The sequence below is a fragment of the Suillus subaureus genome (genome assembly GCF_016647635.1).
Source record: "Suillus subaureus strain MN1 chromosome Unknown BJ212scaffold_36, whole genome shotgun sequence".
NCBI lineage: Eukaryota > Fungi > Basidiomycota > Agaricomycetes > Boletales > Suillaceae > Suillus > Suillus subaureus.
Genome location: NW_024538592.1, coordinates 57,403 through 72,943, shown reverse-complemented (window position 1 = coordinate 72,943; position 15,541 = coordinate 57,403). Strand labels below are relative to the sequence as shown.

Below are 15,541 nucleotides of genomic sequence, written 5' to 3'. Positions count from 1 at the left end.
GGATCTGACTCTAAGATTCACTGTAGGTAGGAGAGTACATGAGCAGTATATATACATTTTCAAATACTTGACTAGGCTGGAATGAGAACATGAAGCATATGGCGAGGTGAAAATACTTTGGTGAAACAAGGAGATGGTTAGGTCTAAGCACAAGGTAAAGTAATGAAAGAAAATGGAAAAAGGGAGATGAAGGAATGTATCCATGTAAGTTGGATATGAAGTGTTTGAGCCTATTCATATTAATGAGTCATGTGGATGGGTGTTGCCATTTTGATGTAAAGATAAGGTCTGTGCGTAAAGGATCATGGATCCTTACAATCCTGAACTGGAGCTCTCAAAGGGACTGGAATCATCCCTTTAGAACAGCAAACATGTGTTCAACATGACCATGGATCTAAATAAATAAAATCAATTTATTAAAATATGACCCTTCAAAAAAAAATATCTTAGAGAGGTGATAATTAAATGACTTCTGGTTCTTTGTCAACTCCCCATCATGAGGCTTCTTAAAAGGGGCAATGCACAATGATCAAGGACTGGGCTTGTGCAATGGTATGTTTCTGATTGACATCAAATTATAATGATTAATACTTAGTATGAAAATCAAGTACAACGGAGAGGCTACCACCACAGTACCACCCAATATCCCATCCTTTGATCCCATGAAGTGTGACCCTGCTTTGCATACAATGTGTCATTTTGCAACTGCTCCTGCTGCAACACCTGCAGCTACACCAGTTAGTACAACTGACATCAGTTCACTCACATCTATGCTCTTGTTGCAAACTGTGCGAGATCTCACACATGAGGCTACCCCTTTGACACCAGTTCTTGTTTGAACTGTGATATCACTCCCTGTCACGTCACCTGTTGCTCCAACACCCTTGACACTCACTTGTTTTCTGAAGTATGCCGAAGACCACCTTGGTGTTGCATTTGCCTCAACATATGAAGCCTCTCTGTGTGGCATTGGTATAGGTCCAGATATACTTGTGGACATGGCTGACCAAGATCTTGCTCGAGTTGGTCTTAGTGCAGGTGACATTATTTGGCTGAAGAAAGGCAGTGTCACATGGCCAGGTGCATAGCTATATCCCAATTCATTGTGTATGCTGACAAGTCATTAGCAGAGCACAAAATTCTGCACTACAACCTTTACTACTTCTGCAAAAACAGGAAGAGGTGGGTTATCTTTCCTCCTGGGTTCACCTTCAAGTCAGAGGGTAATCATGCAGATGCAGAAAATCCTTTTATTTAGAACTAGCACTATGAATCAGTAGAATAGCTGGGCAATATACCCAGAAGCTCGAAAATAACCTTCTGCCTTATCAGGTGTGATGGCTTGATGTGCTCATACCATACTCATTAAAGCCTTGTCATCAAAATGTTGTCATAAATATGCTTTGATAGTAGAAAGGCTTGCTCAATAGGATTGTAGTCAGGTGAATATGGAGGCAGAAATACAAGCCTGCATAGAGCTTCTTCCTCGATGAGACAATGGACCTTGTTGCTATGGTGAATGTGGCAATTGTCAAAAACCAAGACACTACATGGCCCTGGATATGGGCTGGTTAAAGGCAGCTGCAAACAATGAGTCAACTTCTGATCCAAGTCATATGAATGAAACCTTGCCACATGCTTGCACAAGAATTGTGTAAATCACTTGCTCATCACTCATCAGTGAACTCATGAAGAAAGTACAAGGCCATATATCATGATATATAGTACATAATCACAAGAACCAGCATAATTCTGCTATTGACAATCACATTGTTATGTTTGGCCTTATTGAGGAAAGAAGCTTCCCTGATTTTCTTACAAAATTTTATGATTGAGAAAAGGTCCTGATTTCACTCAAACTCACAGTTGAAGTGAAGGTGTGGCAGAAGTCGACAGTTGAGCTAGATTAATCAGTAATGCCATAACGGAAGGAAGGTTCACAACTACGAAGCATCAGGTAATTGACTCGAAAATATAAAGGTTTACAAAGCTTTGTCTACCCCTAAAATTTATATAATATCTATCAAAATGATACTATCTGGAGTAAGTTGCACAGAACTACCAAAAATGCAAACATGACAAATTGCCTGCAACCACCTGCCATCTTATCACCAGCACCAAATAATTCTCAACCTTAACACTCATTTTATGAAGAAAATCAATTATATATATATTAGAATACATATGTAGTTACAGGACAAAAAAGAAACAGGGAAAGATAGTGGAGAGGGAATAGCACGAGATGGATGACAGAGTGGCCACAAAGAACAGCCAGGATGGGACCATGAGGAAGGGCCAGGGAGGAACCACAAGGAAAGGCCAAGGAGGGAGCACCATGAAAGGCTAGGGAGGGAACACAAGGAAAGGCCAGGGAGGCCAGGAATGTCATATCCACATATCTGGATCTCAGATCCGACCCTTATCTCATCTCAGATCCACATCTTATCTCTGATCCTATCCACATCTTATCCCCCTCCAACATCTTGTCATTCAATCTGTCCACTCGTCCGGTCTGGTCCACAACTCATCTGAATCCACAACCAGTGTTCGTCTACTTTCAGTAACCCCCTAACTCCGGTATTTTGGTTATCTGTATATCCATCCTGCTCCCTGATCCACTACCTATGTTTCATTTCCATTTCATGATTTGTGATCCGTTCTACTTACCAATAGACTATCCACATGGTTTGTACATAGCCTCAGACTCTGCTGATTGATCATTCCATTAGATACCTATAGTATATAACCTCCTGTAACTTTCTGTAGTACCTCAGTTTGAATATCATCTTAGTTCTACTCATTCCTGTCCTCCAGACTTGAGTATCTCTACTCTCATCACCCTCCAAGACTTAGGATTGATTCCTATAGTCTATCCATATCCGCCTCTGTCTCTGACAGTCCATTACTGTTAGTTTCTAGCCTGGACTCGTCCGGGTTAGCCCTACAATACTTATCCCTCATCCGGAAGTCATCTGGATCCGTTATGCTACTTGTCCAACCTTCTGGACGTGTTAGTCTTGCCTTCCTGAAATAAGGGGCAATACTCGGGTAAGGGGCACAGTGCATGAGCTGAGGCCAAAACCCTTCGGATCCAGTTATCCTTTGAGTACGACCTTAACAAGGAAACACTGAGCTCGAGAGGGTGGTAGTAGTAGTAGTGAAACAAAATTGAAAGGAACTTGCATGAAATTTTTCAAATGGCTTACCTAAGCATCCTGTAAGCTCAAGCACTCTAGCATTGCTGACTTTCACCTTGCTCTGTCCTGCACAAACAATGACAAATCAATTTCAGCCACTTGCACTGGTCATGTGATTTGGGGTTACCCACAATAATTCATTAGTAAAATCTGAGGCTGTCGATGTAAACAGTCATTGACAATGAATTTAGCTATACCTGTAAATGTTTGAACCCTAGAGGCTGATACAATGGTCAAAAAAATTTGATTGAGAACACCACAGTAGCGCCAAAGAACTAGTCATTTACTGTGAAAGAAACGGGACACATATATATACAAATAAATCATCATTTGTGAATGAGTGTTTGGGTCCTGATTTTCTGGCCTTGTGGAGCAGGGTGATGGTCATGTGCATGACCTTGGATGACATTGTAATTTACACAATATTTGAACCCACTTATATAGTTTTGTAAATCAAATATAAATGAGGGAATATTATATGGCTCAATGAATGGTACCTAATTACACTATCATACCTCGCTGGCCATGATGGCACAAAGTCATGGCCTGTTACGAACTCGGATAGAGCGTCATTCCAATAAAGGAATCAAGGTCAGGGTCGATCAAGGACTGAGCCTTATCAAATCAATGCTTCCCTCAGGAGCGATCACTTAGACTCCCACAGGATCTAAGGTTCAAATGGGACAATGGCTAGCCTCCTTCCCAAGGAGCTAGAGTTTGAGTATCAAAGAGAACTGAGTAGATTCAAGTTAGAGAAAATACAAGTGGTAGCTAGGGTTTATATACATAAGGAAATCGTGCACAGACCAGGCTGGGCAAAGGGTAACGACTACTGAGAAAGGAAGGTTCATGGGAAAACAAGGTATGAGTCAAAGATAAGGGAGACCATGAGGAAACAGCACAGTGAAAAGGAAGCATTAGAAGTACAGCCATATAGGAGTCCGCAGTGATGATGAGAAAAAGAGTGGGGCACTGTAACATGGCCTTGTCAGAAACTCTCATAGGAATCTACATTAGGTTACAAGTGCTAATGGTGTTTTCCATGATAAAGTCTTATATCACTTGGTAGTTCAAAACATAAATGAAGGAATATGGTACGAGTCAACAAGTGTGACTAAATGATGCTACTGCACATTGATCGCTGCAGCGGTACAACATCATGATCTTGTCACAAACTCCTCATGGTAAAATGGATTTTCAAACATCCATGGCTATGTACCGATCACTCATATTTTTTGCCATATATATAGGTATATTCAGCAGGAGCAGAATTATATCATCCTATATTTCTCATGGCTACCATATCACGGACTCATCAATTCACTGATGCTGGTCCCTCAATGATATCATAAGCAATGATTCCATCGAGAGTCAGTATTGGTAAGATTGAGTAGCAGTAGCCTCGCATGAAACACTTCCCTTGGATGCATCTGATGTAGACTAGTCATTGCATGCGACGCACAAGTTTTGATTTTGCGATTCCGCATGGTTTCGGAATCAGCTGTAAGTTAAGTGATAGTGGATCCATCACAATTGTACATTATTATTATGGTGCAAGTGTGAAGCAAGCTGCCACTTTCAATATTAATGCACCGGTGGCTGGTGGATAATTGTATGCACAATGGGAGTCCAGGAAGGCCACTGTGATGACAGGTGGTTGGATACGATTCATGAGCCAACACAGTGGGAGTCCTGGAAGCCCACTCACTGTGAATGATGCAAGGCAGTGTGATTTGTGTAATACTCCCAACGTAGTGGGAGTCTTGGAAGGCCAGTGTTATGACAGTGTTGCTTATGTGTCAAATCTGCGCACATTGAATGGCTACTATCACTTGAGTAATTCCCTCACACAGTGGGAGTCATGGACACCCGCTGGGTATGATAAGTCCTAGAAGGGCACTATAATGATAGGCTGTATGATGTGTTGCAATCCCCCAACACAGTGGGAGTCTTGGAAGCCCGCTCACTGTATGTGCATGCAGATGAGGTCTGACATTGTTGAGCCCCCACGTGGTGGGAGTCCTGGAAGGCCACTGTTAATGATAGGCTGTATGATATATTTCAATCCTCCAACACAGTGGGAGTCTTGGAAGCCCACTCACTGTATGGGCATGCAGATGAGGTCCGATGTTTGCAAGCCCTCACATGGTGAGAGTCCTGGAAGGCCACTGTAGTGATAGGCTGTATGATGTATTTCAATCCCCCAACACAGCGGGAGTCTTGGAAGGCCACCATCACGATAGGCTGTAAATGTTTCAATCCCCCAACACAGTGGGAGTCTTGGACGCCCACTCACTGTGTGCGCATGTAGATGAGGTCCGATATTTTCGAGCCCTCGCACAGTGGGAGTCCTGGAAGGCCAACGTCATGGGAGGGGTGTGTATGGGTGATATGTGAAGTGTTACGGAAGTGTAAGGTGGGATGCGCCTGTGCATCGTGGGAGTCCTAGACGCCCACATCGGCACATGCATACACATATGTATTGTGTCCATACACAGCGGGAGTCCTAGACGCCCACATCGACAGAAAAGATCTGTTCGGTGACCGAAACAGGCGAAAAGTTCGACCCTATGCCGACCCTCGGAACATCGTGAAACGCCCATACCAGGTTACAAATGTGCCCTTAGAATTGTATTGTGAAGTTCTTGCAAATCAGCAAGACGCAGGTCCCAAGTGGTCTGCGGGCTACACACATAATTAATTGTCAGCGATGTGCTCGAGCGAGACGACATGACACGGAGACCCGCCGTGGCTACTAGGCAGAAACGCGGACCACATAAGGCTATGTACGTGGAAAGTATATAACACGTTGGTTAAATGGGAATGGATCGATATATGCAAGAGAGTGGTGTTTGATGAATGTTGTGAACGAGAGGTCCACCGTCACTACACGTGACAAGGGCGGACCACATGATAGGAGGTATGTATAGAACCAGCATAGACTGAAATGACGAGCGTCTAAGAAAATACGAGAAGCGTCTGCGAGAGACGTAGTGTAAAGGATGATCTAGGAAATGAAACTCACTATATATTTGACACGTCCTTGATCCTCCACGTGCTCAGGTCATCGTCGGTGCCATAATGGTGCATGACGTAGATGGGGAGATTGGGATTTTTGGAGAGGGCGTACGCCAAGAACATTACCGCCATGCGAAAGTGCGAGGACGACAGTCTGGTGTCGCCATGTTGTTTGTCGCTCAGAAGGGGGACATTGTTGGCGATGTCGATGTCGTCCAAATTCTCTTGATGGCAAAATGCCAGCCAATATTCACAGGAAGGTCCAGTGCCGATCGCCAACATGCAGCCCGTGGGATCAAAACCCAATTTGCCGAACTTGGGGCGAAAGAGACGGGTGGGCAGACATAGGTTGAGGGCGATGGAAAAGGTGTGGTCGACGACCCTGTTCGGAAGTAATGCGTGCAAACCGATGGAGCCTCCTACGACAAGGCAAAAGTCGAGGAAATGATTCGAGGCGTCCCACGCAAGCATCTCATCTTCATTGTTGTAGTAGAAGTCGTCGTCGAGCCGAAGAGCGGAGCGGCGATGCAAAAAATTAATTGCAGTTGCTTTGTCGCCTTTCTTGAAGGTCCTGGCGAGGGTGGAGAGGTTGACTGACTGCACCTTTGTCTGCTCCCAGGTACGACCCGTGGAACGCCCTCCATCCTGGGACATGAAGAGACACTCGAGGATCTCGGTCTGAGGCAAGGCATCATCTGCCTCGACCGATGAAGGGACGTCGGCAAGATCGAAAGGTCGAGGCTCGTCTTCATCGCCTTGTCGAGCTGCATCTTGAAAGGTGAGGGGAGCCATATCATCGTCGTCGCTTTCCAACCTTGAATGATGAGCGGAAGTGCGAGAGTAGTTAGCAGTTGAAAATTGTAAATAAAAAACACAATGAGACTCACATGCGGTCCTCCTGGTCAGACATGGTATGGATCGAAGAAATGCTGTAAGGGAGGCAAGCTGCAGAGAGTAAAAATGAAAATGCTGATAGAAACAGGCTAGAGGGACGCACCAGGATGCGAAGAGCAGAGAAGACAGAAAGAATGGGTCGGCTGTAATGTCCATCAGTTATATTTACGGCGTGCCGGCACCAGAAACGAGCTTAAATATGGGGCGAGGTAACTAGGGATCGAGGTACCTGAAATGTTGCGAATTGGAAATGAGAAAATGAAAACAATAGAGGCGAAAGACGAGGAATGACGCACATAAGCGACCAGGAAAGACATGGGTCATGAGGAAGGTCGAGGTTGGTGCAAGAGCGAGCGAGGATCATAGCTGGGGGCATGGGCAAGGGGACAAGACATTGTGCATCGTGGTATAAGCGAGGGATGACCAAACGAATCAGGGCCGTTAAGGACTTACGATTGATCACTGAGGAATGTCAAGGTATGAACCTTGCTGCAAAAGGATTAGAGCGACAGGGCGCTGGCAGGACAGGGACCAAGATGTGAGTACTTGGCAGGGAAATGAACCTTAGAAGAAACATACCTACAGGAACCGCAAGAAGGAGATGCATCAAGACCGACGAGCAATGAAAATGATGGAATGCGTGATAGATTACTTACTAATGGTGAAACATCAAGAGAGAGGAGATCGACTCGCAGATCTGAGACGACTCGAGCGTTAGGGAAGCGCAGTGTTGTTATTGCAGATGACACATCAATGCATATGTCTGAAAGAAAGAAAGACTGACAACTCAACATAAGCAATGCATGAGGAAGTGAGACAAACGAATGAGACTCGGACAGATGAGTAAAAACTCGTCAAGATGGCGACCGCATTTCGATGCAGTGTCAGACCTGAAGCGAATGGAAAGAGGTCGAAACAGCCGTAGACATATTAGTGAACTGAAGAGGCCTAGATGAAAGAAAAAAAAACATCGAAGGAGGGAGAGAACAACAGATGCGAACGGCAAAGCGCACGCACCACAAGAGTATAGGTGCGAGGATGTCGATGAGGGATGCAAGGAATGTGTCAGAACGACACAGGCAGACGTCAACGCAGCTAAGACCACGAATGATCAAGGAGAACGACGCATGAATGCACGAACATCATCGTTCATGCTTGCAAAGGATAAGGCAGACACACAGCACTAGCTCAGGACAATTGATACATCAGTAGAAGCATTATCGAACGAAATCAAGAGAATCACAACCTATGATTGAATCGATGAACGCGGAATCACACGACGCACACGAATGGAACACAGCACACGATCAATATTGAGAGTACGTAGTACAAAGCAAGCAAAGCGATAACAGACACATCAAAAATGATAGCAAGCGACGAGAGACAAGGAGATACGAATGGATCGACGCGCAAACGACGTGGCATAAGGGATGAAAGCAAGCAAGCAAACGATTAATGAGAGAGCATGAACGGACGAGTGAGCAAAGCACAGAACGACAGAGACGAAGACAGGACACGGTACATGAACAAGGCCAACAAGTCACAGTAAATACGAACGCAATTTGTAAGAGCGGCAAAAGAACAACTAACGCAAGGCAGAAAGAAACATGACATCAAATGCCAGGGATGACTGTCACCCTCTGCATCGTCAGCTAGAGCGACCTTTGCCTTCTTCTTCTTCATCCTGCCCCGTCCACTGGTGGAGGATGCGTTGGAATTGACTAAGGACATGCATTAGAAATACATCGAATATGAGAAATGAAAAGACGGCGCACTGGTAGGAGCACGTGACGTTTGACAGGAGGTGGAGGGGGTGGAGGAGATACAACAATGCGACATTCTATGGGGGTTAGGTTTCAACATGGACCAACGGACACATTGGCGATACTACGTGCCATTGAGTGTTGGAGGCTGCGAGACTGGAGTCAACAGCTGAGTAGGTACTAGCACTACGAAAACAGAAGGTGAGATATGAATTGAGCCGCGGTGGCACATGGGTCTATGGGCGGACGTACCATCGTCTCGACGTTCGTCGACGTCCGTCATGATGTCCTGGTCTTCATCATCCTCGTTGATCCCAACACCGTCATCTTCAGAGTTCGGATTGAAGGAACTCGTGTCAGTGGTAGGGAAACCATGATATGGCGAAGCACTGCGTTGTGGGGTGGCGTGAGACCTGTCGTGTCCCAGGTCTGTCGAGGGGATTACTTAAAATAAATATCACATAAATAGGATACGAAATAAAACTGACCTTCGTCGTCACTATTACGATGCTCCTGAGACGAATGAACGGTGCTTTCCACATCCGATTGTTCTGCTATGCGAATGAAATGAAAATCAATGTTGTGCAGTATTGTGGATTGACGATACACGCACCATCGGCGCAAGGAGTAGATGACGCAGGAGGTGCGGCGTTAGTAGCTACATGAATGAATCAAATAGTCAGTCGAGATACGAATGACATTGGTGAGATACACGCACCATCTGCGCTATTGTCTGCTGCCTTTGCCTCCGTGTCAATGTCAACGATCTCGATGTCATTGTCACTGGTGGTAGGTGATGGCTGACGGTGTATTTTCTTTGGGATAGGACGAGGTTTCGGTTTTGGCTTCACAGGCTGCGAGGCTGCTCTTGCTTGAGGTGTGGTCGCAGGGGTTGCTTCGACAGCAGCAGACTTGGAACAAGGTTGCGATGACGGTTGCGTAGGGTGAGGCGTGTCCTCCTGCTCGACAGTACGGTCCTTCGCTTGCTTGGATGTGTCCTTCTTTGCAGGTTGCTCATTGGCAGGCTGTGGGACAGGTGTGTCCTTCTCCTCGACATTACGACTCTTGGCTTTCTTCGCCCTCTTCTTCGGCGGTGATTGCTGTTCGTCCTCAGGCTTGTGAGTCTTTGTCGTCGCCAAATATCCCTTAATGAACGAAATGTCAGTACACGTAGGATGGAGAGTCGATAGGAATAAAATGGAATGATGACTTACGATAGTTGATTTGTCAACATACCCATCAGGGACCTGGATCCCAAGGTCGAAGTCGAGCTCATTCAAATCAACGAGCATGGCCTTGTCCGAATTCAACCTGCGCATTCGATTTCTCGCAGCATTGACCTCCAAGCCCTGTAAAAGACAACATGGTGAGTGGTATTGAACATGTATACAAAGAACGAGCATGGACTGAAAGGACATATAGATCCGCGCATATACAATGTAGCAACGGCGGACCATAGAACACGAGGAGCATATAATCAACCTAGTCGAGTGCATGGGTCCGCACATGGCATATGTAGCAACGGCGGACCACATGGAGTGCATACAGGTCCGCACATATCGCATGTAGCAACGGTGGACCATGTGTTGATATGGTGTGTGCATCCGCACAAGTCGACTGTAGCAACGGTGGATGTGAACCTACCGTGATCAATTCTTGAAGTGGGGTGACCACATCGGCTGAAAGAATCGACTGAGGAGAGACAGAGATGGCACATGGCATGTTTGCAACGTAAGCGACCAGTTTCTGAATGGCCTCGCGATCGTTGTTCTCCATGACAAGACGCTCTTGTTGTTGCCGTTGCTCCTTGATGACGACCTCCTTGATGCCCTCAAGGATGGCAGCAGGAGGCTCCTGTAACAGGCTCAACACAAACCCGTCCCACCACAGCCATGCTTGCGTGTAGGTTAGTTCTCCTCATGAGTCGATCGTCTGTAACTTCTTCACGCCATGAGTCAGCATGTCCTCGAACAAGCGACGAAGTGCCCCAATGAATTGGTCTTCGAACATAAGTGGGCGATACGTGCGAACATACAAACGTTCGACAGCGATTGCCTTCATACAGGGATCGATATCCCTCGCAGTGTTCTTGAGTGTCGGCTGAAGCCAATCCAGGCTGTCGTATGCAGGGACATCATACCCGCAACGGACGGAGGTTCGGACGAGAAGTCTCGGCTCTTGTTTGCCTTCATCCTCCTAGTTTGAAGAATCTTCGTAAGTGTTTCGCTCGCGATCACCTCTTCATCCGGCAATGCATCATAAGCAATCATCAGCTCCTTCTTGTCCTTCGCTCGTGGGGTGAGGTGTTGCTTGCTGCTGATCATGTAGTTGGTCAGCCGCACCATCAAGGTACGTCGGTGCTCCCAAATGATATTCGAGACCTGCAATTCATATATACTCAACAATTTCGAACGTACTTACGCCAGCACGCGCACTCTTACCTTAGCACTGCACTCTGATCCGTTCCCTAGGAATCTCGGGTCTGACGTTATGTTTCTCAACATGACAGTCGTCCAGTCCGTCCATAGCATGCATCTTCGGATGCAGATTGTGATAGTAATCGAGTAACGTCTTGAACCAACGACAGACCTTCGTTTGAGAATCCAGGTGAGTTCTTTGCTCACAATGATGAAATAATAATGCACTCACCTCTTGAAGTCCGTCCTTGATGCGCACGAACGAGTCCCATGCGTTGTTCATGAGGAATCCACACAGTAGCGGCTCTGGAGCGTGTGTTTTGCCTTGCTCAGGCGTAAGATAAAGCAGGACCTGTGCGACGACTCGATCAAGGTGAGCCAGAATCTCGTTTCCTTCAAAGTCCTCATTTTCAGTGAGTCCCCACGCATCTTTCAGTGATTTCACCACGCTCTGGCGGTATGAGCTCAGACGCCTGACATACGCTGGGGTCATCTCCCCGATGTGATCTTTCATGTCGTTGAAGGCGAACGACGCATGCTTGTCGAGGGTGTCCATCACGGTCGACCATATCGAAAGATCTTGCTCGTCCTTCGACTTGACGGGTGCCTCAAGTGACGTGCGTAATTGTGCTACCCTGGCCATCGCAGGAGCATCATGTGCGTCGACTTTGTCGAGGAGTCCTGACACCTCAGCAGAGCTTGGGAACGGGGCCTTCGAGCTCAAGTGCTTGAAAACGGTGGCGCGCATCTGAATCCATTGTAAATATATCTTGTTGCATTCGTGAGTGTGCAGTCCCTTCCTCATACATAAACAAATGAACTCACACCCATGCAAACATCGATATTCTTAGCAAGCCAGTTCACCATATACTCCCGGCGATGCCTGAAGTGCGGGCCAAGCTGCAACAAACGCGTCGCGAGGAACGTGCACATATGGTCTTGGTGCAGCACCTTGTGCAGACGTGCATTCTTCTCCTGTTGCGTACGAATCTCCAGCAAATGTGCGATCGCCAGCTCATTGCGTTTGTCGGATGGTGCTTTGTCGAATACTGCCTTTACTTTCTTGAACACGGTGATCAACACCTCTTCCTCAGTCTCCTTATACTCATGCAAGGCGTTGTTCCTGCTCAGGTGGTTCGCCAGTGTCGTCCCTTTCTCGAGTAACTTGTCTGGTATGCACATCGTTAGTACTATGTCATTTAACTGATAGTCGTTATAGGAAAGGGCGTTGTAGGTCCGCACATAGACCTCCTTACTAGTGCGGACGTGTTAGCATCGAGGCGTGTGTCGTCCGCGCATAGACCTCTTGACTAACGCGGACGTATCGATCGGTACGTCTGCCGTTATACTATAGACGAGTCCGGAACTCACACTCACCTTCATCGTATATAATGACACCCCACTTCACATTGCCGTGGAGTAGCCCTTTCAAACGGCACATCTCATCGTGGCATTCGTTGTAGCTTGAGATGTGTTCTTGGGTGACGTTTTTCAGGGCACGTATCTTCTCCCGCTTCTTCTCGTGCACTGAGTATTCGTCCATCAGCGACTGATTGTATCGTCGTAGTGCGGCAAGTCGATGTTGCCCAGATGCGACAACGATGGGATCGAGATCGTTCATCTCGAGTTCGACGATCTCTTCTGGTTCATCGAAAGTCTTGGTGAGTTTCTTCGCATCCTTCAGACGCAATGTCTTCATGATCAGCGGTATCGCGGATATCTCCTTCATTGATACTATACCGTACTTCTCGAAGCACTCTACTAACCTCTTCGTTTCAGTCTCATTCTCGGGCCTGTCATTGTACACTCCGAACTTCAGCCTTCCTGCGATTGCAAGAAGATCGACCCAGGCGATCCCCACTTTGCATTTGGCCACCTGGTTGTCGAGCTTTTGCGTTTCTTTCGCAAGGTCTGTCTTCGGAATCGTCGCTTCGATGGGTCGGTCGTTCATATGCAATACCGACGCCTCATCCTCCTAATCAAATTCAATCATTTCCCAACGTTATCAGTGAGTCTTCCTTCGAATTCTTTAATGATCTACACTTACTTTAGCTTTCTTTCCTCCTCCTCCCCTGGCTTTTTTCGCTGGCATCCACTTTGTCGACTGGGTGACAAGGTATGGCAATGTGTTGGTAGCTGAACTAATGATAGATTTTAATCAATAATCGGCTCACTGATTTTTCTACTCCCCCTTGCCCTTCCGCGCCCTCCCTTGCCTCATGGCTGATTATTCATGTCCGCGAGCATCACATGTGTAGACCACGTGACAAGGTCTAGTGTGTCATCGACCGTCCGCCGTTGCTCATCCGCACATCCGCGGACCTATGCAAAGTATGTCTGTTTATCAATACATATTATGTTGATGTGTTATTGTAGTTCAAATCCTTTGTGGTCCGCCGTTGCTCATGTGTATATGCGCGGCCCTCTATGCAAATCAATCAATGTAGATACCATGTATATATCAGTATATACTATATTTGCAATATAATTCATGTAATGTCCGCCCTCGCTACATGGTCTATCCGCGGACCTGCATACAAATCAATGTAGATATCAAATCTTAGGTGTAGAAATCACTCTTTTATAGGGTTGTTTTACCATTTATGTAGGTAAATTTAAATAGAACACCTGACCATTTTGTGTTTGGGGGCCTTGGGGCTAACATAACCATAGATATAACTGAACCCCTGTACAGTTTCTATATATAATTCAGCACAAATCCTCGCCATTCTACTTGCTCAATGCTTACTTGATTCACAACTATGCCCAAATTCGATCTGTCATTCCTCCATCACTTCGTGAGACATCATTGAGGGTCGATAATGCAGCACAGGTTCATTTAGCGGCAGCCCGTCAAATGCAGGAGAAGAAAGCAGCCAAGAAATCAGGTGAAACACCAGATACTGAGCTTTCGAGTGCATTGCATGATGTCATAGCTGATGTTCCTGCAGTATTCAACTGTCCAGCAGCGAAACAAACCAAGAAAACACAGAAAGCAAAAGAGAAGGCAGCTCCGCTGCAGCCGCTGGGTCCACGACAACCCACAATCACACAGGCAGCCATGTCTTTGAGTTCCTGTCTCCCAGCGCCCATGCCTTCTCATCTCCCATCACTACATCCGCCTGCTACTGTACCTTCACAAATGCAGCATTCCCTCAGACCCCCATACAGTGCTCCCCATTCACATAACTCTTTGCAGCCACCCCCAATGATATTGACATGGCAATCATCTCCTGCACTCGGTCCACCTAGACCTCCCCCTTCTCATCCTTGGCCATCAAACTCACCTTCCATGGTGCTGCCAATGTATCCTGGGCAATATGGTGTCCCACCATATCAGCACACTTCAGGGCTAGCTCTTCCAAATCCCTCATACCCTCCCCCCCCCTTCACCTGCCCCATTCACGACAACTGCCATATGATCTTCCCTTGCAACCTTCCATGCCAGCGATGACCTTGCAAATCTGGCACCCTCAGGCTCCACACCACAACCAGTCCAATAGATGGTACTAGACAGAACTCCCCATTCCTGCAAGATGCTGGACTCTAAAACTCCCCATTTCTGCAAGATGCTAGATTTGCATCCTCACTGCCTGTCCTTGAAGTTCTTCCTCCATCATTCTTGGACAGGTTCACATGTTTGTCTTTGAAGTTCTTCCTCCATCATTCTTGGACAGGTTCACATGTTTGTTTTTGAAGTTCTTCCTCCAGCATTCTTGGACAGGTTTATGTGTTTGTCCTTGAAGTTCTTCCTCCATTGTTCTTCCTCCATTGTTCTTTGACAGGTTCGCATGTTTGTCTTTGAAGTTCTTCCTCCATCATTCTTGGACAGGTTCGCATGTTTGTTTTTGAAGTTCTTCCTCCAGCGTTCTTGGACAGGTTTGTGTGTTTGTCCTTGAAGTTCTTCCTCCATCATTCTTTGACAGGTTCGCATGTTTGTCTTTGAAGTTCTTCCTCCAGCGTTCTTCAACAGGTTCACATGTTTGTCCTTAAAATTCTTCCTACTTCATCACACCTTACATTATAATATATCAATACCAGTATCTTTCAGTCTGCCCAGAGGACAGAGGCCTGAATTTTCATAGACACTCCAAATAAACTTAAATTTTCATTCTCTGGGTGTCAACTTTTGGAGTGTTATGGATTCTATTTATAATATCAAACTTCAAGCAAGAGCAGCTGCTGTGGCCTTTGGCGTTTGTGACAATGTTCCAATGTGGTTATCATCTGCGCATACCTTCTGGCAGCAACC

General features: G+C 46.3%; 3 protein-coding genes across 3 annotated transcripts; 1 reads left to right on the top strand and 2 right to left on the bottom strand.

Moving 5' to 3' along the window:
- Positions 1-596: 596 nt before the first annotated feature.
- BJ212DRAFT_1484730 (uncharacterized protein) lies at positions 597-1,258 on the top strand (the record flags this gene model as incomplete). Its single annotated transcript, XM_041340853.1, has 3 exons — positions 597-737; positions 909-1,080; positions 1,128-1,258. 3 exons carry the CDS (start codon positions 597-599, stop codon positions 1,256-1,258), a joined length of 444 nt encoding a protein of 147 aa, XP_041188865.1.
- A 4,963-nt stretch (positions 1,259-6,221) lies between these two features.
- Positions 6,222-7,125, bottom strand: BJ212DRAFT_1484729 (uncharacterized protein; the record flags this gene model as incomplete). Its single annotated transcript, XM_041340852.1, has 2 exons — positions 6,222-7,029; positions 7,103-7,125. The coding sequence occupies 2 exons, from the start codon at positions 7,123-7,125 to the stop codon at positions 6,222-6,224; spliced, it is 831 nt and encodes a 276-aa protein (XP_041188864.1).
- Positions 7,126-8,757: 1,632 nt separating this feature from the next.
- BJ212DRAFT_1302776 (uncharacterized protein) lies at positions 8,758-14,909 on the bottom strand (the record flags this gene model as incomplete). The annotated part of the gene is made up of 23 exons (XM_041333313.1): positions 8,758-8,830; positions 9,001-9,058; positions 9,125-9,316; positions 9,361-9,426; positions 9,486-9,530; positions 9,591-10,017; positions 10,087-10,221; positions 10,517-10,726; positions 10,749-10,872; positions 10,908-10,988; positions 11,024-11,253; positions 11,314-11,339; positions 11,462-11,486; positions 11,522-12,037; positions 12,115-12,458; positions 12,667-13,264; positions 13,337-13,430; positions 13,550-13,611; positions 13,762-13,819; positions 13,918-13,987; positions 14,577-14,600; positions 14,683-14,851; positions 14,880-14,909. 23 exons carry the CDS (start codon positions 14,907-14,909, stop codon positions 8,758-8,760), a joined length of 3,657 nt encoding a protein of 1,218 aa, XP_041188863.1.
- Between the last annotated feature and the right edge of the window lie 632 nt (positions 14,910-15,541).